The 23,054-nt window shown below is 35.5% G+C and overlaps 5 protein-coding genes across 6 annotated transcripts; 1 reads left to right on the top strand and 4 right to left on the bottom strand.

The window, feature by feature from the left end:
• Positions 1 to 1,640: 1,640 nt before the first annotated feature.
• LOC125579844 lies at positions 1,641 to 4,081 on the bottom strand. The gene is made up of 4 exons (XM_048743716.1): positions 3,455 to 4,081; positions 2,758 to 3,396; positions 2,178 to 2,322; positions 1,641 to 2,065 (listed from the first exon to the last, which is right to left on the bottom strand). Exons 1-4 carry the CDS (start codon positions 4,079 to 4,081, stop codon positions 1,641 to 1,643), a joined length of 1,836 nt encoding a protein of 611 aa, XP_048599673.1.
• Positions 4,082 to 4,369: 288 nt separating this feature from the next.
• Positions 4,370 to 7,217, bottom strand: LOC106376141 (mitochondrial carrier protein MTM1-like). The gene is made up of 10 exons (XM_013816203.3): positions 6,519 to 7,217; positions 6,340 to 6,429; positions 6,118 to 6,246; positions 5,951 to 6,010; positions 5,698 to 5,868; positions 5,485 to 5,587; positions 5,203 to 5,294; positions 4,935 to 5,084; positions 4,780 to 4,838; positions 4,370 to 4,688 (listed from the first exon to the last, which is right to left on the bottom strand). Exons 1-10 carry the CDS (start codon positions 6,798 to 6,800, stop codon positions 4,556 to 4,558), a joined length of 1,269 nt encoding a protein of 422 aa, XP_013671657.1. The 5' UTR covers positions 6,801 to 7,217; the 3' UTR covers positions 4,370 to 4,555.
• A 9,919-nt stretch (positions 7,218 to 17,136) lies between these two features.
• LOC125575299 lies at positions 17,137 to 20,558 on the bottom strand. Of its 2 annotated transcripts, XM_048744308.1 has the most exons (4): positions 19,793 to 20,558; positions 19,569 to 19,706; positions 19,382 to 19,471; positions 17,137 to 17,827 (listed from the first exon to the last, which is right to left on the bottom strand). In XM_048744308.1, the coding sequence occupies exons 1-3, from the start codon at positions 19,985 to 19,987 to the stop codon at positions 19,391 to 19,393; spliced, it is 414 nt and encodes a 137-aa protein (XP_048600265.1). In that variant the 5' UTR covers positions 19,988 to 20,558; the 3' UTR covers positions 17,137 to 17,827; positions 19,382 to 19,390. The 2 variants fall into 2 exon arrangements, with proteins under 2 accessions (XP_048600265.1, XP_048600266.1); XM_048744309.1 differs by lacking the exon at positions 17,137 to 17,827 and having other exon boundaries at positions 19,162 to 19,471.
• Positions 18,073 to 18,861, bottom strand: LOC125579843 (glutathione S-transferase T3-like). Its single transcript, XM_048743715.1, has 2 exons — positions 18,664 to 18,861; positions 18,073 to 18,552 (listed from the first exon to the last, which is right to left on the bottom strand). The coding sequence occupies exons 1-2, from the start codon at positions 18,859 to 18,861 to the stop codon at positions 18,073 to 18,075; spliced, it is 678 nt and encodes a 225-aa protein (XP_048599672.1).
• A 225-nt stretch (positions 20,559 to 20,783) lies between the features above and the next one.
• Positions 20,784 to 22,190, top strand: LOC106376140 (transcription factor TRY). The gene is made up of 3 exons (XM_013816202.3): positions 20,784 to 20,943; positions 21,345 to 21,432; positions 21,933 to 22,190. Exons 1-3 carry the CDS (start codon positions 20,904 to 20,906, stop codon positions 22,039 to 22,041), a joined length of 237 nt encoding a protein of 78 aa, XP_013671656.1. The 5' UTR covers positions 20,784 to 20,903; the 3' UTR covers positions 22,042 to 22,190.
• The last annotated feature ends 864 nt before the right edge of the window (positions 22,191 to 23,054 follow it).

Below are 23,054 nucleotides of genomic sequence, written 5' to 3'. Positions count from 1 at the left end.
TTCTTGAGAAGATACATCTTAATCCATTTACCCCAAAGAGAGTCACCTGATAGCATCCTCCATATGAGTTTCAAACCATACACCATGTTAACCTCCTTTAGCGGCCTTATCCCTAGACCGCCTTCATTTTTTTCTTTACATATGTCCTGCCAAGCTACCTTAGCTCCTGTTGATTTTAACACTGGACCCGTCCAAAGAAATGCTGAACAGAGTTGCTCAATCTCTTCCATACACTTGCTTGGAAGTCTAAACACTGCTGCCCAGAAATTAACAATACTCATCAAGACTGCTTTGATCAGTTGTAGCCTCCCAGCATAAGATAAAAATTTTCTATTCCACGTGCATATCTTACTTCGAATTCTCTCAACGAGAGGCAAGTAATCGTGCTTCTTCATTGCCTGAGACATACGTGGAAGCCCCAAGTATTTAACCGGAAGCTTACCTTCTGCCAACGGAAACTTCAATCTGATTCTTCCCTTCTCATTATCTGAAACTCCAGCCAAGTACACTGTTGACTTCTCCAAACTAATACTCAATCCAGACCATATAGCAAACTCATCAAATACTGATAAAGCACCTCCAATAGACTCCGTTGATCCTTCAACAAATACCATTAAGTCGTCTGCAAAACAAAGATGGGTTAGGGCCAGAGCTTTACACCTCGGGTGAAATTGAAACTTCTTCTCCCGAACTGCTTTATCCAACTTATGCGATAAAACATTCATACATAGAACGAACAAATAAGGAGAGATCGAGCATCCCTGTCGCAGGCCTCTAGTGCTTTGGAAATATCCAGCCAAATCTCCATTTACTTGTACCGAGAATGATGGAGTTGTGATGCATAGCCTTACCCAATGAATAAACCTCTCTGGGAACCCCAATGCCTCTAAACTCTTCAAAAGAAACTCCCACTGCATAGAATCAAAAGCCTTCGAGATGTCAATCTTCATCAGACATCTTGGAGACACATCCTCCTTATGATAGTCCTTTACTAACTCCGAAACCAGCAAAACATTCTCCATTAGCAACCTCCCTTTGACAAATGCTGACTGGTTTTGAGTAATGATCCGCGGAAGAATCTCTTTCAATCTATTGGCAAGAATCTTAGAAACCACTTTATATAGCAAGTTACAGCAAGCTATGGGTCTGAAGTCCTTCATCTCCATCGAGTCGGTTTTCTTCGGGACAAGAGCAAGAATTGTAGAATTTACTCCTTTAGGAAGGAAGCCATATCGGAATACTGACTGAATAGCAACTACAAAATCTCGCCCTACTATATGCCATGCGGTATTTAAAAACTCACAAGGATATCCATCAGGTCCTGGAGATTTATAGGCGGGCATAGCAAACAGAACCTTACGTATTTCTTCCTCTGTAACATCTTTCTCAAGCATGTTGCAGTCCACCGGATCACATCTGAACTCAAAAAGCTCCCTTAGTTCCTCCACAGTAGTCCCTTGGTAACTGACATGGCTTTGGTTCAGAAATTCAGTGAAGAATCTCTCAGCTTCCTTCTTAATCTCCATATGACTTTTCATTATTATACCATCCGAGCATCTGATCTCATGAATTGCATTTTGAGCTTGTCTAGATTTGATCGAACTATGAAAGCTTCTATTATTTTGATCACCAACCTCCAATCAATAAAGCTTAGATTTCTGCTTGAGATAGTCTTCTTCCAGTTCTGCAACATGTAACCATTTCTCATACGCTTGTGCTTCCTCCTGAATAGAATTGCTGCTCGGATTGGTCAAAGTATGCTTCTGCTTTTCACAAAGTGTATCATGTCCCTCTTTTGCTCTTTTTGATAGATTACCAAGCTGATCCTTCCCCATTTTTCTTATGAGAGACTTAAGATTCTTCAGTTTTTTAGATAATCTGTACATTGCCGACGTTGAATGATATAACACCTCCGTTGAATCCCAGAACTCCTTCACCATAGAGAGAAACTGTGGGAGTTTCCCTAGAGCATTAACATACTTGAACGGCCTGTGAACTCTTTCATTTGGCAGCAGCAATTGAACCTTGCATCGCAAGTGATCAGAACAGCCTCCTGGCTCAAATACTGCAAACGCGTTAAGAGAATCTCATCTGAGCTGCATCATTCATTAACACTCTATCCAATTTCTTGCATATCACTCCATTTTCTCTCTTGTTACACCAAGTAAACAAAGGACCTTGGTAGCCCATATCCACCAGATTACATTGAAGAACCATCCTCTGGAAATCTCTCATACCACTTGGAAGTCTTCCTAACTCCGAAAATGCTGAATTCTCTTCACCATCCAATATTTCATTGAAGTTACCCATGATCAGCCACTCCTTATTTTTGAATAACTTAGAATTTTTATGATGAATGAGATCCTCCCACAACTCCTTTCTACCTTCCACCGAGTTACTCGCATATACAAATGTACAAAAGAAAACCTCCTCTTCCTGAAAACCTATCGAGCAAGTTATCATTTGATCAGATTTGTAGACCGGAGTCATACACATTGAATCCTTCCATACTAGTCAAATTCTCCCCCCAGACTATGCTCATAGTTTGTCATTGAGGACCAATCACTGAAAACCGACTGTAGAATACTAACTGCCTTCCTTTCTTTTACTCTTGTTTCCAAAATACATTCAAACTCCATTTCATTACTTCTGATCCACTCTTTTATAACGGAATGCTTTAAAGATTTGTTGAAGCCGCGCGCATTCCAAAAGAAGCTTTTCATGTTAATGATTACGTCGAGAAGACCTTGTGCTCACCAGATTTAAATCCTGAGCTTTAGCCTTACGACCTCTCTTCAACCCTTTTTTCTCAATAGCCTTCTCTTTCACCTTGCCTTGTTGAGCTAGAATGTTGTCTTCCAACATATCCTTCTCACTGACTTCTTCCTGTTCATCCACTTCTTCTACTTCAACTGTTTCTTCTTCATCTCTATGTTGTCCATCTCCTACAATTTCCCCTTCCTCTGCTTCATCACACAAGACCGAGAACTTTGACGATGATATCTGAATCTCATCAGAACCTTTCGAAGTACTTGCAGTTGACCTTCTAATTTTTGCTGGAGATACAAGTGACCAGCTTTTCGAACCTTGCCCTCCAACAATTACATTCCTAATATTCCCATGCTCTTCAGTATCATTATTCTCAACCCTTTCCCCTGACCTCCCAGTACCTAACTCTTTCTTTTCTGACTCAACTTCACAGATTTCATCCTGCTTAGCTTCAGAATTCCCAATACTCACTTCCTTTTTCTTCTTCTCTTTACTCTTCATCACACATACGCTCTCCACATGCCACCACTTATCACAAACATTGCACCTCGACGGCAACCAAGGGTAATGAAACTCAGCTGTAAACTCTTTCCCATTCTTAGTGAAGCTTATCTCCTTTGGTAGCGCCTTTGACACATCAACATTCACAAAACACTTTTGCTTCATCGAAGTTAGAGCATGCTACCGTTTCTGGATGGAGCCGAACTGGGAACCCCACGGGACTGGTTATAAGACTAAGTCTCTCCCATGAAAACATATGTAAAGGAACTTTCCTCACATAAACCCACATAGGTATTGCTTCTTCCTCCTGTTTCTCTTCCTCCGTTTTCGGGGACCAGTTTGCCACCACCATTGGAACTCCAGCAATATTCCACATCCCTCTTCTCAAAATCTTCTCCCTCGCTTTTGAACTTGATACTCTGAATCTCATCGTAGTAACATTCACTTCGTATACTTCCACCCTTGTAGACTCATCCCCATATTTCCAGATCTTGTTTAAAACCATATGAACCTTAGCTACATGAGGAGCCAGATCCAAAAATTTTCCAACTACAAAATCCTCCCACAGTGGTGTTGAATCAGAGATAACATCATCTGGGATCTCCACCATGTGCTTACCCTCTTTCATCGATACCTCAACCTCATATTTCTTCAAACATTCTCTATCTTTCGCCGCCGAGACCCAGCTTTGATTAACCTTCTCTGTACCCTTTCCTGCTATGCCTGCCACCCTCGTCTCATCATGAGCCTCCGTTACCGTCAAATTTCTCTCTGGAGGATCAGATAAATCCGGCAGAGATGCCAAATCCATTGCAAAAAACCTAGAACTCCGATCGCACTCAAAATTGCCTTTTTCGCAGTTACTCAAAACGGTGCGTTTTTTAAAATTTATTTAACAATTCAACAACTGATACTCAGTGTTGCTTTGAGAGTATTTTTGTCTTAGGTTAACACAACTAGTTTGATTGTTGTGCAAGGTTTACTGTTATTTCTTCAAAAATTAAATCTAGATTATGAAATACATAGCATGAGAGCTACAGGTTATGCTCGTGGCTTTGCTCTCACTATTTAAATTTAAACCGAATTCGAAGAAAGATCGAACCAAGAAAACCGGATTAAACCAGTATTTTAGCTGAACAAAATTCCGGCTCAAAATGTGAGAAAACAAGGGTTGGTCATTGGTGGAGGACTGAGCCTGTTTTAACTTATTATGTTGTTACAAAAGTTGCTATAACCTAAAGCCGTATCCACAATCACGTGTAAGATTGTCTAGTGACTGTTTGGGTCATGATGAAGCGTATTGGCGATGCAGAACATACTTGACCACTTCGTAGAAGGAAACCACTATCCCAACCGATGGTCCTGCACGAGCCACCCTTGGTCCCATTCCCGTGAACAGTCCTCTCATCCCTCCATCCCTGCGTGCAGTATATATATTGTTATGTGTCTTGTTTCTATGCAAACACAGAGCTATTAGCAAATTAAAAATGGGATCTTTCTCATACATACCTCCAAACCTCTATTAATGTCTGTCGTGTAGTCATTCTCATTGCCCTACTAGGGTCCTTCTGAGATTATGAAAATGGCGAGATATAAGTATATGGTATCATAAGCAAATAGACAAAGCTCTCTGGAGGAAGAGGTTGCAAATCAAATAGACAAACCTCTATCTGTCTTCTTGTCTTTGCAACGTCAAAAGGACAAGTAGTAGCAGCAGCGATACTTCCAGCTACAAAACCAGCGGAGAAGTTTGCACCGAGAATACCAAGAGCGTTTGTATCGTTGCCCACAATCCCAAGAAGCCTCCTTCTCATCTGTAAACAAGAGAGTAGCTCAAACTTTCAGTTTCTCGTTTGAAGTATTCTGGCACAAATTGCGTTGCAATCATCTCTCTAATTGTAAAATGTTTTAAGACAATGTCAAAAGAGTTACTGGCTCGAGAGTTGCCCAGCAGATTGCTGAGAATGGAACATCACGGGCAAGCTGTGCACCCAAGCCTCTCCAGAGAACACGATAATTGTGCACTGTCAAAGGGAACACGGATAACAAAGACTCAATAAAAAAAAAGAAGAGATCATGGCTTTTGGTGTCAATCTGAAGATGCATGAATCTTAGTGTTGTGATTGTCAATGAAGTTGAACTGATCATATAATGAGTTAAAAACTGAAAAACATAAGTAAGGATGTCCTTGAGAAGAAGAAAGAAGCAACTTACAACTATTTTGAAGGTTATTTGCTGTCCTGACTTCAGAGACTACACCAACCAGTGTTTTAACAACACCCGGAGGCTTTAAACCAGCTTTAGCTTCTTTGAATGCCTAATTAGAAAACAGAGTGAAAAAACTGATAGCAAGTCAAAAGAAGGTACTCCCACTGCAGAGCAGAGATCACATTCAGAGTTACAGAAACATATGCACACAAAGCATACCTGCATACGTGTTCTAGCAAGTTCAACTGGATAGCAGACTGTACAAGCTAGGGACCGTGCCAAAGACCCTGCCGCAAGAGGCACAAATATTGTCGTCGCAGGCGCATTCTCCCGAGATAACTCTTCCAAACGGTTGCGGAACAAATCGTAGAAAGGGAGATAAATTCCAACCTGTCACGAAACTTGAGAGTTCACTGATCCGTGTAGTCTACCAAAATAAACAAACCCTCCACATGTAAATAGGAGAGCATACCATGGGCACAGCTAGAGCAAGACCAGCATTAGTCCCTCTCCACAGGCGTGCCATGCCCTCCTGTATCAGTTCTTGCGTTAGTGAATAGAGAGAGAAATAGGACTAACTCTAGCCAAAAAAAAAAAAAAAAAAGTTCTCGTTTTCTTAACACTGCAAGGCAAACACACCTGTCGTATGATCTTGGTGAAGACATCAAAAGTTCCTTTGTACTGGAAACAATCAGGCGGGCAAATAGAGACGGTACCATGAACACCAGCGCGTGAACATGAAGGAGAACATCTCAAATCTGTAAACATCTGAACCACCCATAAAGAAACCATTATTACAAAAGTATTCTCCTCTAAACAACTGTCCCACAATTTAAAAAAAGAGAGGATTCAGACACATACTATGTTTGGTCCAAAGAACGCCATGCGACCAATGGCGTCACTGAGTGGGTGGGAGTAAGAAACTCCAGCAGCTTGAGCTTGCAATCGAGTCTAATAACATATCACAACAGAGACATAAGTCCCCTTAAAGCAAATAACTTTCCGGCTGTTTAGGAAATAGTATCAAACAAAGAACCAACCTTGACGACGTCCAGAGGATTTAGAATAACGGCGGACAAAAACGCAGCTCCGGCGGCGGAGAAAACTCTTTCCGTCAACCCTAGCTTTTCCACCGTCGAGCCCTTCTCCAACTGAGACCGGGAAACTACTTGCACTCCGACGCTTCCAAATCCTCTCGCATCTCCTGTTACAATAGTCGAATCTACGATCGGAAAATCACGTCTTTCAGTTTCCGCCGGAGACGACGACGACGGCATTCCGGAAGCGATCCAGAGATTCTCCGGGCGCTCTGCCTCAACCATTTAGCTTCTTCTCAATCCACCGGAAAAGCCCAAGAATTTCTCGATCAATCAAAACCTCGATCGAATCTTTGGTTTTGAATAAGAAATATTTATTTTTTATTTTTTTCCAGAGAAAAAAGGTTTGATTTTTTCCAGATTACTTGGAGAGGAGGAGAGAGAAACACTGAAGACTTCAGTGGGTAGCCACGCAGCCAACGAAACCCTAATGCTTAACGCGCGCGTTCTGGAAGGTTCTACAGATTACTTAACCGTTAAATCGAACCGGACATACTGATCCGTCTAGCTCCAATCCAATTGGTTAACCTACTGATTTATTAAGAACCGATTGAGATCGACCTCGAATTAATCGAAACTATCTTTTTATGTGTTACGGGAAAAACTTGTGTGTTTTGGAGATGTTGCAAGTTAGGAATAAGGGTTTAGTGGAGGATGTAGGCGAAACCGAATCATCGGTCTTAGGCTCTTGTTACGATGAGTCAAACGAAGGTAGGCCACTCAATTAGAGAACTGACTTGGGCTCCACAACATATAACACTTTTGCTATGGCTGGCTATTACAGAAAAGTTTTATATATTTGTGGTGAAGAGGCATGAAGAGTGGCGTCTCACGTGTCAAATAGTCCACCGAATACGCTGGTTACATTTGGTTTGCCGACTCAAGCCATGTATTATCTCTTTTCCCACCTATTTTCTTTGTTTTTCTTTTTAATATTTTTACAAATAAACATATTCATAGTTTCATGTACTGGAATATATATATAACTCATGTGAAAGTGTATAATGTTGTTCTCCGGCCGGACAAATTATCCGTTAAATTTCATCCGATCAGTTTCGATTCGATCCAAAAATTCTGGATATCCATAAAGATTTGAATCAAAGCAAATAGCAAAATGTGATATCCGTAAAAAAAAAACAAATCACAAATTTTTTTTTTTGGAAAACCGGATATCAGACTCGATCCGTATATATATAGATATGCAATGTAATTGTATTTACAAACTATTATATGTATACATATTTTTTGATAAAATTTGGTTAATTTTTTTTTAATTTAAGTTGTTTTTTCAAATTTTTGTTTTTTGGGTTGTTGCATATCCAATTTAATTTTTATACTGAGTCAAATGTTAACATATAAGTTTTCTTATTAGGCTTGTTAATATTGGATTTTGCTTTACAATTTATGTTTAAAAATGTTAGTCTCTTAGTATGATATTATTATTTTTAATTTTCTTTTATTTAATTCTAATATTATATATCATTTTTTATTTTATTTTTAAAATATAATTGACAAATCAAATAGAATAATTCGTGAATGTTTAAAAAAAATTTGAATATCCAGAATTTCCGGATCAAATCGAATCACCAATATATATATTCATCTATGATGCATTCACAGATACTGCGAATTTTACGGATATCTACTCCATACCCAAACCTACTCATAATGTTGTGAATTGATCCATCCAACTAAAAATTATTAACTAATTTGAAAATAGCTGAACAAGCAACTAGAGATTTCATTTCTCATCTCAGAATAATTCTTGATTAATGACTACTATTAGAATTATATAGAGAATCATAGGCTATAGACTACATAATTCTAGTAACCATATTTACTGCTATAGGATTTGATTGGTTGAAGATGTGGCTCTATGTTTTTGTTCTAAGATGTATCTTTTAGGTTTTAGTTGTGGCTTCGAAATTTTATTTCTGTAGATTTTTCTAAAGCACTGAATAAAAATTCTAGAGAAATTGATTTCTAAAACTAATATTTTTTTTTATAATGTTTCTTTAGATTCAATTTTAAAAGCTAAAGCATGATTGTTTCAAAATAAGGTTTTAGAAATAAAATTGGATATCTACAGTTTCTTCCAGTCATCTCCATAGTCACCTCATGTCTCCACTAATCACATTTTGTAAAACTTGTGATAAGAGGGCGATTTGTAGATATCATTTGATGAGTAGTGCTATTGTGCTAAACTTGTAAGTATTAACAAAAGCGAAAAATGAAAATATTTGAAGTAGTGATGCACTGATATCATTATCATTTCATTTAATCACATTATCTAACTATAATTAATTAGTAAGAAAAAGTTGGTCAGAAAACTGAACAAGAAACCATATTGAGTAAAATATCAAGAAATTTTTTACTGTATCAAGAAACCATATCGAGTGAAATATCAAGATTTTTTTTCTAAGAATAATTTCCTAGTTGCTTGTTCAGCTATTTTCCTATGAAAATGAACGTCGAAACATCGATAAAATTGAATGAAAAATAAAAACAAGAGATCAAAAATAAATGTTATCCCTTATATATTAATTTGGAAACATTACAACTTCTTTTTGTAATCACGTGTCACCACTAAGATGATTCTTAAAATCATTAGAGAAATAGGTTAGTCCATTTAATTATATAATATTTTTTTATTAAACTAACCATAAATTCATTATTAATGTTCGTTATTATTTTCTTAAATAAAAATTACGGAATTGCCTAATGTGTATAAAGTATATATGACAATTAATGATTTTGAATGATAAAGATTTGATAAAAATTAGTGTATCTTCTATAAAAAATTTGTTTAATAAAAAACTAGATTTTTCTGTATATGTTATATTTTGAATTTTTAAAAATGACTATAAATTATTAAAGCTGTTTAAAGTCTCACATTCAAATTTTGTGATCCTAAAATTTTTGTTATTACAAAATACAAATGATTACAAAATCATATAAGTAAAAATTGTAATTTAATTAATTATTAAGATTAAAAGAAATATATATATATTTCAAAATGTACCTTCTGTAACTGCTAAAAGGTTTTCATCAATTTGATTAGTTTCGATATTTCAAAACCCATATAATGCGTTCTAAATCATAAGGTAATCAGCCTATACACTTCTATTTTTCATTTTCTTAAAAAACTATCTCATGATTTAAAGTTTTTTTAATAACCAGTCGTATATGTAAGCGTTTTGTCCGCAAAATCAAAAATATTGGTGGCAAATTAGTTCGATTGTTTTAAGAAGATTTATACTTACATATACAAATAATTCATTCTTTTTAAATTACCTCATGAATTATTCATGTCTTCTGGATATTAAATTCAGTTTTCTTAAAAAAAATTTCACGTACATTTCTTAAAGAATTATAATAAATGCAGAACATAAGAATGGGAGAAGCAAAAGGGGACAAATAATTATGTCCCAAACCATATAATATAATTATATTTACAATGTAACGATATGAATGAGTATGAAACGTCGCACTAGTGTAAGAAATAATATCCCAAGCGCCTATCCACATGCTGATTTGCAGATTTACATACCATTATCATTATTATGTTTGAACTCATGCTGTATATATATACATTTGTAAAATTCATCATATGATGACTGCAAATTATACCTAAATGTGAAAAAATGAAGGGAACCGAATTAGACTGTTTTCAAATATAATACAAGAATTAATTTCCACTAAGGAGGATGTGTTTCAAAGTAGGAAACATAATTTTGGCTCTGTTGGGCACGGAGGAGCCTTATGGGCCGAGAAGGAGATTGAAGTAAGAACTTTATAGTGTGCTTGAACCACACCGGCTAAGAGGAAAGTCTATTTCAGAGCTTGGTCTCACTGACGCAACCCTATTGTAAACTGCTGTACAAATCTCGACACAGAAATATAAAGTGGTGACCATGTTGGGAGATTGAAGTTAGTATCGCTTGAACAGTAAAAATGCAAACTCAAACGCATATATTCGCGCCTGAACAACCACATGACATGAATAATTACTATTTTGATTGAAAACATATAGAAACAAGTCTAACTCACAAAAATAAATTATTTAAATACTCAACACCAATCCTTTTATTTTGGAGAATATGTGATTATTCTGCGGACGGTATGATCAATGACTCAAAACCACTTTGAAAAATAACAATTCACAAACATGCAGGTTGACTAAAGCCAATCTTCTTTTCATGCTCGATGCGCCAAGCGGCAGCGACTTGAAATTTTATCTCACTACGCTAAACACATCATAGAAGAGTCAAAATTGTTTTTTATTCTTTCTGTTACGGCAATGAACAACCAAAAAATCTGATGTAAAAAATATCAGCGACAGATTTTTTTAAAATTGTTTGGACAGTTTGTAAGCGACTGTTTTCACTATCACCACTTTAAATTCACTTCCGTCGTGTTCTATTTTTTTGTGGCTAGTTGCAGACGTCACGGCTGAACAAGGCCTACGCTACTTTTTGGTTCGTTGGGGTTAATTAAGTTAAATTTATCCAAATTTCTTAAAGGAGACAAGTAGACAACATACGTGAAGAGGTGTTTAGAATGCCGTGAAATAACAAATATTTAGTCGAGGAGTTGAAAGAGTTGACTAGGTGTTCCTCTTCTATTTAGTCTTGCTTATTTTTATTTAAGTACAAAAAATTTAGTCAACACAAACAATTGTCGTAAATCTACAGAAAATCAATTTCGGAAACGTGTTCACTATGGTAGTTTGTATTTACGGCTGAAAATATTTATCGTACCGTCGGTGGTCTAAAAGCATTTTATTTAGCAATTCAAATTCAGAACGTCATTAATTAAACTGCAGAAAAAAATTAATTAACCTGCAGAAAATTTTAAAATTTGCGAATGGCGGAATATATATTGGATTGATTAAAATATAAGAAAAAATAAATTTAAATAATAAACTAGTTACTACAAAATGTAAAAGTAATTAAAATTTATTAAAAATACATTACTTCTTATTAAAAATATTTAGCTAATTTTAATACATTTTAATAATTGATTGACATCTTATAATATTATATAAAACAAATTCCAGTATAATTTTATCATTAAAATATTTATTGTTATTTATTTAAAATCTTGAAATGGTGTTATCATATAATTTAATAATATGAAAGTGTTGCTTTGTAAATAATCCTCTAAACTAACTTTTGCACTTAAAAATTTTCTTTGTATTTTTGTCAACAAAAACTCAAGTTTGCGTTTTTGCGTCTTTTTTCACTCCGCAACTTTTTTTGATTGGCAAAATACTTGCGTAATTGCGTTTAAAACGCGATTCCGCCATTCTGAAAGGTTACCAATCAAAGCCAATAGCTCTGATTGGTAACCATGGCTTAATCGCGGAATCGCGGAAAAAAATAGTTAAGCTGCGGAAAAAATTAAAATTTGCTGAATGGTATAATACATATTAAACTGATCAAACTATTTTATATCCTATTCAATTTGTTATAATAAAAAACAAATATCAGTAATTAAACTAGTTATTACAAAATATGAAAATAGCTAAAATTTATTTAAAGTTATTTATAAATATCTAGCTTACGTTCAATACATTTTAATCTATAATAGATTGACATTTAATAATATACAAATTATATTATAACTTTATATACAACATAACTATTTATCATTAAAACATTTATTGCTATGTATTTTAAATTTTAAGATAGTATAAGCATATAATTTAATAATATTAAAGTGTTGATTTTGTAATTTTTTCCGCCATAATCTACTAAAATTCACTTTTCCACTTAATAGAACATTTTTTAATATTTTTGTCAGCAAAATCGCAAACTTGCGTTTTTTTATGACCCTGGTATCCGGAGTCTCGAGAGGATCCGACTAGCGCCAATAACCGTCCACCGGAGCTTAGCCGGGGAGCCCGCCGAAGTATCCAGGAGGGCTGGTGATCACCCCATGTAAATTCCACCGGTGGCCACACGTTAGTAGGCTTCTCCGTATTGGATCCGAAGGTCCCTCAAGATAATCACCTCCCAGCGGCACTCGAACCCATAACTTTCCGGATTGAGTTTAACCACTGGACCAGTAACACGTGGTTAAACTTGCGTTTTTGCATTTTCTTTACATTCCATAATATTTTGTTAATTGGTAAAATGCTTGCGGAATCGCGTTTCATATTTCACTTCGCGATTCTGCAAAGTTACCGATCAAAACCAATATGTTACTGGCGTGGCGGACATGCGTTAGTATTTTTCTTTCTTTCTTCTAAACAGTCAGCTACGTTCCAACCTTTTTATGCAGATATCAAAAAAGCTAGTTGAAGTCGTCTATTTGTTTTTCATTTTTTGTCAACGCTTATTTTTTTCTTCTTAATGTTTGCCGGCTGCTAATTGACATCAGGGGTATCCTCTAGATTTTGGAGGCTTTATGAAGTTAAACTGTGGCTACTTTTTTTTTTGGAACACCACTTAACTGTGGCTACTTTAAAATACAATTTTAAACCACATGCCTTATCTTTAAGAACAAATTTTATATAATACTATATAGTTTTTTCTTTTGGAATCTACATTTTATAAACTAAACATCTTATAGTTATAGAACAGCTAATGAAAATACATAACTGGAAGTGCTATTTCGTGTTAAATGGTGGTTTTGAAATATTTAAATATTTTTCCTTTTTATTTGAGTTTTCTATAACATGTTGATAGACATGTGGGCAACTTCTATGAAAGACGGAATATAAATGGCTTTTATAATAAAACATGTAAAACTGATTAAAAACCATACAAAGAAGCATAAATAGGCATCGCACTTCCCATATGCATGGTGAAAGTGAAAGTTAACCGTTCGAACAAATGTGGCTTCTCAAATTGTTTTCTTTTTTGCTAAATTTTGGAGTTCTTCTCGAATTGTTATATATAATGGCATAAAATCAAGGGTAATTCTTTCGAATAATCATTTTTAAGTTTTTATCACAAAAATAGCTCTCAAAAAAAGAAAATGATCAAAATAGCTCTTTTTTTATTTTAAAATTTTTAATTTTTATTTTTTATTTTTTTAAAATTTAAAACCCTATCCCAAAACTCCACCCATTAATTCTAAACCCTAAGTATAGATTAGTTAACCTTAGGATAAAATGTATTTTTACCCTTTAATAAATTTTTTTTGGTCATTTTCTTTATTGAATGCTATTTTTGTGACAAAAATTTAAAAATGACTATCTAAGATTTCTCTAAAATTAATTTGTTATGCTTTAATAAGGGGACATGCCTGATTATTACAACAAATATTATTAATCGCGAATAAAAGAAAAGCATAAATGTCGAAAAAAGTCGACGACATGACATCTCAAAGAACTAGGCCATGGCATTTTAACCTGGACCCGAAGATCCGAACCGGAACCGATCCAAAAATACCCGACCCGGAACCGGACCGAAAATTTACAAATACTTTTTGGGTCTAAATTTTTTGTACCCGAAAGAACCGGAACCGAAAAGGAACCAACCCGAATAGACCCGGACCCGAAAAGAACCGATCCGAATAGACCCGACCCGATAAGAACCGATTTGTATCCGACTTAAAAACATGTATATCTAAAATTATGATGTTTTTGTGTTCTATTTTATATATATTATTTTATGATTTAGTTGAAATATCTTTTATTAACAACATTTGTTATTATTTTTTAACATTTTTAAAGTAATATAAAGCTTTAAAATGTAAAATTTAGAGTTTTAAAATGTTTTTTTTAATTATTAATAGTTTCATTTAAGTTGATGGAATTGGGTATATCATGTATTTTTCAGATCCTAAATACCCGAACCCGATCCGGACCCGATATGGATCCGAAAAATTACGGCTATTTTATGAGTATTTTAATTATAGACCCGAACTGATCCGGACCCGAGAAAAACTGACCCGGACCCGAACCGAAAATTTCTAAGTACCTAATGGGTCTAAATATTTAAGACCCGAAAAAAACCGGACCAGAAAGGAACCGGCCCGAACCCGAACCCGAACGCCCAGGCCCAGACAAAACACATGCTTTATTTTCGACAAACGAAGACTTTTAATTCACCACTAGTTGTGGAGAACTTTGAATGGAGTTTTAACGTCGCTGCAATGAGAAAATCCGAATAACACCTATATTAACTATGGTTTTCATTTAAAATGCAGGGGATGGTAAAATTAGGACATATGAACAATAGTAACAGAATTGATACTCACAGAACAACATTAAAAGATCATAAGAATTGCACTTTTTCAATAGTCATTTTTGAGATCAAGTCAGGAGAAGGTAGGCAATAATTCATAGTTTTCAACTTTTCATCGATCCAGTCTTTTGTTTTCTTTGTCCGGTACACTTTACGTCTTTTATCATGTTGATGAAATTTAGTAACTTTTTGGATCTCTAAAGGCATTAACATTGGTATGTATTTCAAAGAATTTTTTTCATAAAGAAAATAATAGAAAAAATGAGACTAGATAATTTTTTGAGAAATTTATTCTATACTTGTCATCTTTTATTGATCAGCGGGCTTATATATTAAAACATGTTGTGAAAACTCAATAGATTCTATTATCAATGTCAATGGCTTAACAAGCTGCAATTCAAAAAAACAAACAAAAAGTTTACATGCAAGTTGACTTTATTTTCTATCTATTTTACGATGTAGACCGAGACATGTATGTCCCCCTTTAGGACGTCGCTTAGAGCATCTGCATTGAAGGTTCAATGTCCAGGTTCACACCATTCCCAAAAAAAATATTATAATATTTCTATTTTTATGAACTCACCCCTCTCGGTTCTTCACTGTAACGCGGGCCCCACGCCACGTGGCGGTCCGCGATTGGTCCGCTTATTATTATTTTTTTTTTTAAAAAAAAATCAAACGAAAAAAATTAAAAAAATAATAATAAAAATTAAAGTTATGATCCCCTTCGAGGTTCATTGATGCAGATGCTCTTAGAATATAGACTACTGTAAAAGTCTTGAACTCCCTTAACCTTTAGATCTCAAGATTTTTTGGCCAACTATGTCTACTGTTGATGCTTAGTACAACTTTTTGTGATTTCTTAACCTGATATACCGAAAGCAGGAGTGCGCATGGATCGGATAGTACCATATTTTTCAGTATTTGTGATTTATACTTCATTCTCGGATATCTGATTTTCCGATTTGTTTTGATTTAGAAAAATATGGAATATTCGGTTTTCCGTATATCCGAAAAATTTATAGATATTTGCGAATATTCACAGATATTTACGAATACTTTATTTACTTTATACAATACAAGTAAATCTACAAAACATTATAGAAATTTGTTTTTCTCTTAAAATAAACCTTTACATAATGTAAAAGATAAACTAAAAATTAATAAAACAAGTGTGTTTTATCACGTTTTAGGTCTAATAAAAATTCTTGATAAACAAATATTACGGCTTTTTCGTTAAAGATTTTTATTTTTTATTAATTATTTGACTTTATAAGTAATTATATATATAAAATTATATGTTAAAATAATTTTTGTATAAGATTATACATTTAAAATTATATACTTATTGATATATATACATCTATCTGTATATAAACCGGAGCACGCTACGGAAATATCCGCACTCTATTTTTTAGTATTTGTGATTTGCAGCGACCGAGCACGCTACGGAGCGGACCGAGCACGCTACGCAGCGACCGAGCACGCTACGCAGCGACGAGCACGCTACGCAGCGACCGAGCACGCTACGCAGCGACCGAGCACGCTACGCAGCGGAGCCGAGCACGCTACCGCACGCGACGACGAGCACGCTACGCAGCGACCGAGCACGCTACGCAGCGACCGAGCACGCTACGCAGCGACCGAGCACGCTACGTAGTGACCAGCTTTTGCACTGGTTGCTACGCGGCAACCTTGTTCGCGTCTTTATCCGATTTTTCGTGAATGTGTGTTTTCTCTGCAAGATTCTTCGTAAAAATAGATCTTTTTCTAAGATTTATTTTTCGTAAAAACGTTCATACCGATTTTACGGACATTCAGACACTGATTCGGTCGTGACCGATTTTGACCCAACAATGAGGAAGACATTTGTCAAGCAATTTATTTCTCTTTTCCTTCCTACAAAAGGCAGGTAGGGGGTTTGTAGCTCCATAATTTTTTTTAATATTCCATAATTGTTTTTAATATTTTTTTTCAAAATCCTTTGTTTTTTTCATAATCCATAGAATTTTTTCATAATCCATAGTTTTTATTTTAAAAATCCATAATTTATTTTTTCATAATCCATAGAATCTTTTTCATAATCCATAATATATGTCTTCAAAAACCATATTTTTTTTTTAATATTCCATAATTGTTTTTTTTTTATTTTTTTTTCAAAATCCTTTGTTTTTTTCCATAATCCATTGAATTTTTTCATAATCTATAGTTTTTTTTTTAAAAATCCATAATTTATTTTTTCATAATCCATAGAATCTTTTTCATAATCCATAATATATGTCTTCAAAAACCATAATTTTTTTTTTAATATTCCATAATTGTTTTTCATATTTTTTTCAAAATCCTTCATAATCCATAAAAAAAATTTCATAATCCATAGAATTTTTTCATAATACATAGAATCTTTTTCATAATCCATAATATATATCTTCAAAAACCATTATTTTTTTTCTTTCATAACATAATATGAGAGCTGAGTGTGTTTGATTATTTCAAGCAACATGTTTTATACCCAAGCTATTACTAAGATTCATGTTTTATACCTTGTTGTGTGCTTGATATTGTTTCCGTATGTGAAGATGAAGATGAGAGCTGACTTCATTCTTGAAGATGAGAGCTTGTCCGTATGTGAAGATGAAGATGAGAGCTGACTTCGTTCTTGAAGATGAGAGCTTGTCCCGACTCGTGAGAACTAAACCAAACTTGGAGTTACTTTGTGAAGATGAACGATGAGAACTAAACCAAACTTGCAATTGTTTAGAAGTGAGAGAAGTGCAATTGTTTAAAAGTGAGAGATGTGCTATTTTTGAAACGATACAATGCGATAATATATAGAGAGTTTGAAACCATATTACATCCGTTCATCAAGTTGTGACTGACACAATACATAATACATCATCCGTGATACAAAATTAGTGTAGAAAGAAACAAAAGACTACACTTTCCCGTGACTAAGCTGACCACAAACATACATAAAAAAACAACTAGGCTTCACCTGCAACAACTAGTGACCTCCAACACGTTAACTCTAACCCGTGACCTGCACTCTCTGACCTGCAAAAGAAAAGAAAACATAATCAATACAGCTAAACATAAACAATTTCATCGAATCATAAACAAGTTCAAAAATTCAACCAACAAGTTCATGGAATCAACCTAAGCAAACTCAAGAATTCAACCAACAAGTTCATCGAATCAAGCTCAGCTTTACTCAATAGTTCATCGAATCAACCTAAGCAAATCAACCTAAACAGATTGTAGAACTAAAATATTCACTCAAATACAAGGCACTCACCAAATCAAAGCATTTCAGATATTAGTTTATGCTTAAGGGATAGTTCTTCATCAGAAAGTGTGTCTTCATTTTTGGCAAGGAGACGATCAAGGATCTTTTGTTTCGAAATGTTATTTTTCATAGCTAGCATGCTCTGTATTTGATCATAAGCTGCTTCATTCCCGTGCTTCCTGCGCTTGGCTGCTTTGCTAGCCTTAACACCAGGAGGCCTAACCTCTTCATCGTCAGCCACCACCTCCAGACCTGCTTCCTTCCTCTTCTCCTTTGCACCATCTTTCGACAACGAGTGTGATTTCCATTTCTGATCAAACCTCAGCTCCCTCCAGCAATGTTCAAGTGTGAACTTGACATGATAGTCATTTAAGAAGATGTCATGTGCAGCTTTCATGACATCATTCTCATTTTGGCCACTCGCTTGCTCCTTCAAAGCGGCTTCATGGCAACCCACAAACTTGCACACCTGCTCATTCACCCTTCCCCACCTCTGCTTACATTGACCCCATTCTCTAGGAACGGAGCCAATGAGCTGAGGGCTTTAGTTAAAATACTCCTCTATTCTCTTCCAAAACGCCCCTGCCTTCTGCTCATTACTGACTATGGGATCCTTGCTCGTGTTCAACCAAGCGCTGATGAGCACAAGGTCTTCTTTGGGTCCCCACTTTCTCCTTTCCAATGGTTTAACTAACCCGAGCGAGTTACCATCTACCTCAGCAGAGTCAACGTCTATTGGTGGACTGCTCTGCGAAGCTAATAAGTTAACAAACCCGGGAGAGTTAAAGGAGAAAGGTTCCATTTTCGTTTAGGTTTGGTTTGGTGTTTATATGTTAGTGTGTTTTTAGTTGTGGATTTGCTATGTTTATAAACTAGTTTTTTCTTTGATAGGAGAGAACAATTAAACAAAGTCTACCTACCAAACATTCATTAGAAAAGGCTTTTAACAGAACAAGTAGTTCACAGAGAGCAGTGAATACACATCAAATCAGTGGAAAATATTAACTACAGCTAAGTACAATCGAAAATTGATCACAACAACCAACAACCAACCGAGAATTAATTATAGTTTTTTTTAAAGTTGTAGTTACAGTACTAGTTCTCGTTGTAGTTTACTTGGCTTGTAGTTGTAGTTGTAGTTATCTTAAGCTTTCATTAAGTTCTAGTTCTAGTTAAGTTTTCTGATACGGTTAGCTTTGTATTAAACAAGTTGAACTACCTCTACTTTTAAAAAAACATTAACATTTTCGAACACACATATAGCAATCAAGAATTTCTAACATACATTTTCAAACTACCTCTACAGTTTTGTTGAGTCTTACCTTTGCTTTTCAATCGAAGCTGACCTTCTCCAGCGTAGCCACCTGCACGGTGAGGTAATCTACCTGCTCAGAGAGGGTTTTAACCTGTTCCTGGACATGGAAACATCAAAGAAAAAGTGTTAGTCACGCAAAAAAACTACAAAACTATAATGTAGATGGAATGAAAGAGCAAAGAAAGTTGACTAACCTCCAGTGTCTCAATCTGTTTACTGAGATTCGACGTCTCCAACATCACTTGTTCAGCCTCCTCCACCCGCTTAGTCAACCTTTCGATCTCCTCCTGCACACCTAAAACCCAAGGCTGACGATAATGGAACCCATCAGCCTTGGTTACAACATAAAAAAAATATCAGAGAATTTTCGATTCCTAAACCCATAAACGATAATCAAAGCGTGTAAATTCAAACTTACCTCGTAGTTCTTGCAGGTGAAGAACCGCTTCCCCGGAAGAGTGTCGTAGTCGTCCTTCCGGCGAACCTCATCAATGATTCTTCCACCACATGGACACCTTCTAGGAATCTCGTACTGTGAATCGGCCACGAACCCTAACATGTTGATGTAATCGTTTTGCCTCTTTGAATGTCTTCTCTCCTCTGCCGGATCCATCTCTGCCGCAAATCAAAATTATTAGCACATAATAACGATAGAATATGATTAAATGAACCCTCAATCGAACTCCCATATCGATTAAGAACCCTAAAAAAAATCCCAAAATCGATTTTAAATCACACAAATCGTAAATCTCTTTCGAACACACAATCGACGCTAACACACCGTGAATCTACTCGATACTGACCTAAGAGCGTGGAAAAGAGAAAACAGAATCGATTTGATGGAGAAAACCTCCGGAAATCACCGTCGCACGGAATATCGCCTCGGAGAAAAGAAACCCTCGTTTTTTCAGAGAGGAGAGAAATGAAACGAGTTACGCGGAAACCCTACTTTCGTCGTCGTCAACGAGGAAAGGAGAAGCCAGTCAGTGATCGACGCATGGCTTGAACTCGCCTCTTACGGGTTCACTCGTAAGGCCCGGTTCATCTAATTAAACCCATTTTTGATTTTCTTTTAATCATTCGGGTCTAAGAACTCGAGCCCACGAACCTGGTAAAAACCGCTAATGCGGATGGTCTAAGTAGTTTACATATTTCAATGCATCTTTTTCATTTATTGGATATTGTGTGACCAATGAAATAATATTAGGTTTTTAATAATTGGTTGAATTAATTGGTTAAATGATATATTCTTTTAAATAACAATTTTTAAAATATTTGTGTTTTTAAGCAAAACTAGTTACGATTAAAAACGAAGGAAGTACTATTTTAAAGCTACGGTCTGATTTTAACAACTTTTTGTGGGGGGTGGGGCTAACATTAAATAGTATGTCGTTCTAGATTAGAAACCTCTCCAACAAAGCCCACTCTCTCTTTCTCTCTAGATACAAGATAGTATAATAAAAGAGTTTGCCACCTCTCTTCTCTGCTCTCTCTTCAGTTTCTCATACTTTCCTCTTCCACCTCCATTGATGGATTCAACGTATCGACGTCAGCGTCACAACTCTGAAGGTCCATCTCATATAATGTGTTTGATTAGCTTATTACATATGCATGCTCTTTCTTCGTAACCATATTTTATTTCCTTTGGACATAGTCAATAGTCATCGTGTTTAGCTGAAGTTCATGTTATCATATATTATATTTCCCTAATTAACCAGACTCTTCGTAGCCTTAATTATCACATATATGTAGTTACGCGATTGTGAATAAACACACCAATAACAAACTTCGTAGCCTTTTATTATATATATAGCCCTAATTGTATTTACGTGAATGTGAAATAAGTATTTACGAGCAGAGATGAGGTCAAGAAGGACATGAGATTATTACATACGTAGCGATTAGCAAAAGAGAATATAAAAATATTGGAGCAAAAAGTAAAAGTTTTGTGTTGTTTTTGATAAATGCAGAAGTGTGTAGCGTAAAGTGGGATTTCATCAAAATGAGCCAACAGGAGGAAGATCTCATCTTAAGAATGTACAGACTCGTAGGCGATAGGTACGTATCTTCTTTTAATTTCTTTCTCTCCCAAAATTAGATGTAACGACTTTACCACAAAACATGTGACATAGGAATGTACTTATATTCTTACGCTTACCATCGCCTGATGATCTGTTGAACAAAAAAAAAAAAATAATAACCATCTCCTGATGATGAAGAAAATCGTTCTTGTCGTTTCAGAGTGACCTTTTGAATCACCATCGCCTTCTGGTCTAAGTGTCCTTGCTCTCTCTTAGGCCTACTTGATCTTTCAATTGCTGCTTCATGTTCTTGTTCTAATTAGTTATAGTTTGTACGTAGTTTCATTAATTAGGAACTACTAGACCTAAGTTTTAGTGTCTAGGTGTTTTTTTTTTTTAACTTTTTGCTACGCTTAGGGACTTCTTAGCTTAATAAGCAGAATGGGATCCAAGCTAATCACTTGTATCAAACATTTTATTATTTACTTATGTATTTCCATTCTTAGAGAGAAAAAATGTTTTCTTGCAAAATACCAGGTGGGAAATAATAGCAGGAAGAGTACCGGGAAGAAAAGCTGTGGAGATAGAGAGATATTGGATCATGAGAAACAACACACATTTCTTGCCTCCATCTTCCAAATTTTAACCTCCTTCTTGTGCTGTGCCTCCCATGTTTGTTTTAAGTGTTATATTTTCATTTCCAAAACTAAAAACTAGATGAGGAAATTATGTGTGAGTCAATGCGTGTTGGTGGCTTTGGCCTTTACCTAATCTCATCAAACCGGATTAAATGCTCGGAATTTAATAACAGAACAAATCTACGTATCTGTAGAAGTTTCTGTTGACTTAAGTTGAACTTGCACAATTTTCTTTGAATGAATGTTAAAGAACTAATGCTCTTTTTTTTTTTTTTGAATGGGGCTAACAACTAATGCTCTTTTTTTTTTTTGAATGAATGTTAAATTATATTTATCAAAAAAATTTTTTTACATCATCTGCACCTTTACATAAACAAACTCCTCCTATACTCAAAATTGAAAAAATTACAGTCTAGTACTAAACCAGAACTGCAAGACCTCCTCCATTCCTCTCCTCCCTTTCGCTCTCACTAGGTCTAAAATCTTTTTAAGGGCAGGCAGTGGCATCGGTTTGTCATCAAGCTTTATTTTGTTCCTCTCCCTCCATAGTGAATATACATATGTCTGGAAAGCGTATCTGATGCAGAATATCTTTTTCTTCTCTACGGACTGGTCATTGATCAACCTCACGACTGCATGCCAGTCCGTAGTGTAGTCGTTACGCAAAATCCCCTTCACCAGATGTTCCCATACTTGACTTGAAAAAGAACACTCAAAGTAGAGATGATCTCTCGACTCAGGAGCATTCTTGCATAGCACATAGACAGTATCTACCTCTTGGTTCCATCTTGAGACTCTGTCCATCGTTGACATTCTATTCAACATTGCAAGCCATGTAATAAACGAGAACTTGGGAGTAGCCTGAGAAAACCAAATACCCTTAGCCCAATCACATTGAGTCTTTGTCTCTCTCACCAACCTCCATGTTTCATAGGTTGAGAAATTCGATTTAAAACCTGACTCCCGCCATAGACTAGTATCCTCAACACTATTGCATATTTGTTCTTTGAGTGTATTAAGC

This window comes from Brassica napus, chromosome C1, assembly GCF_020379485.1.
Source record: "Brassica napus cultivar Da-Ae chromosome C1, Da-Ae, whole genome shotgun sequence".
In the NCBI taxonomy this organism is placed as follows: domain Eukaryota; kingdom Viridiplantae; phylum Streptophyta; class Magnoliopsida; order Brassicales; family Brassicaceae; genus Brassica; species Brassica napus.
The sequence above is the reverse complement of the archived record's forward strand: the minus strand, read 5'-3'. Positions and strand labels throughout refer to the sequence as shown.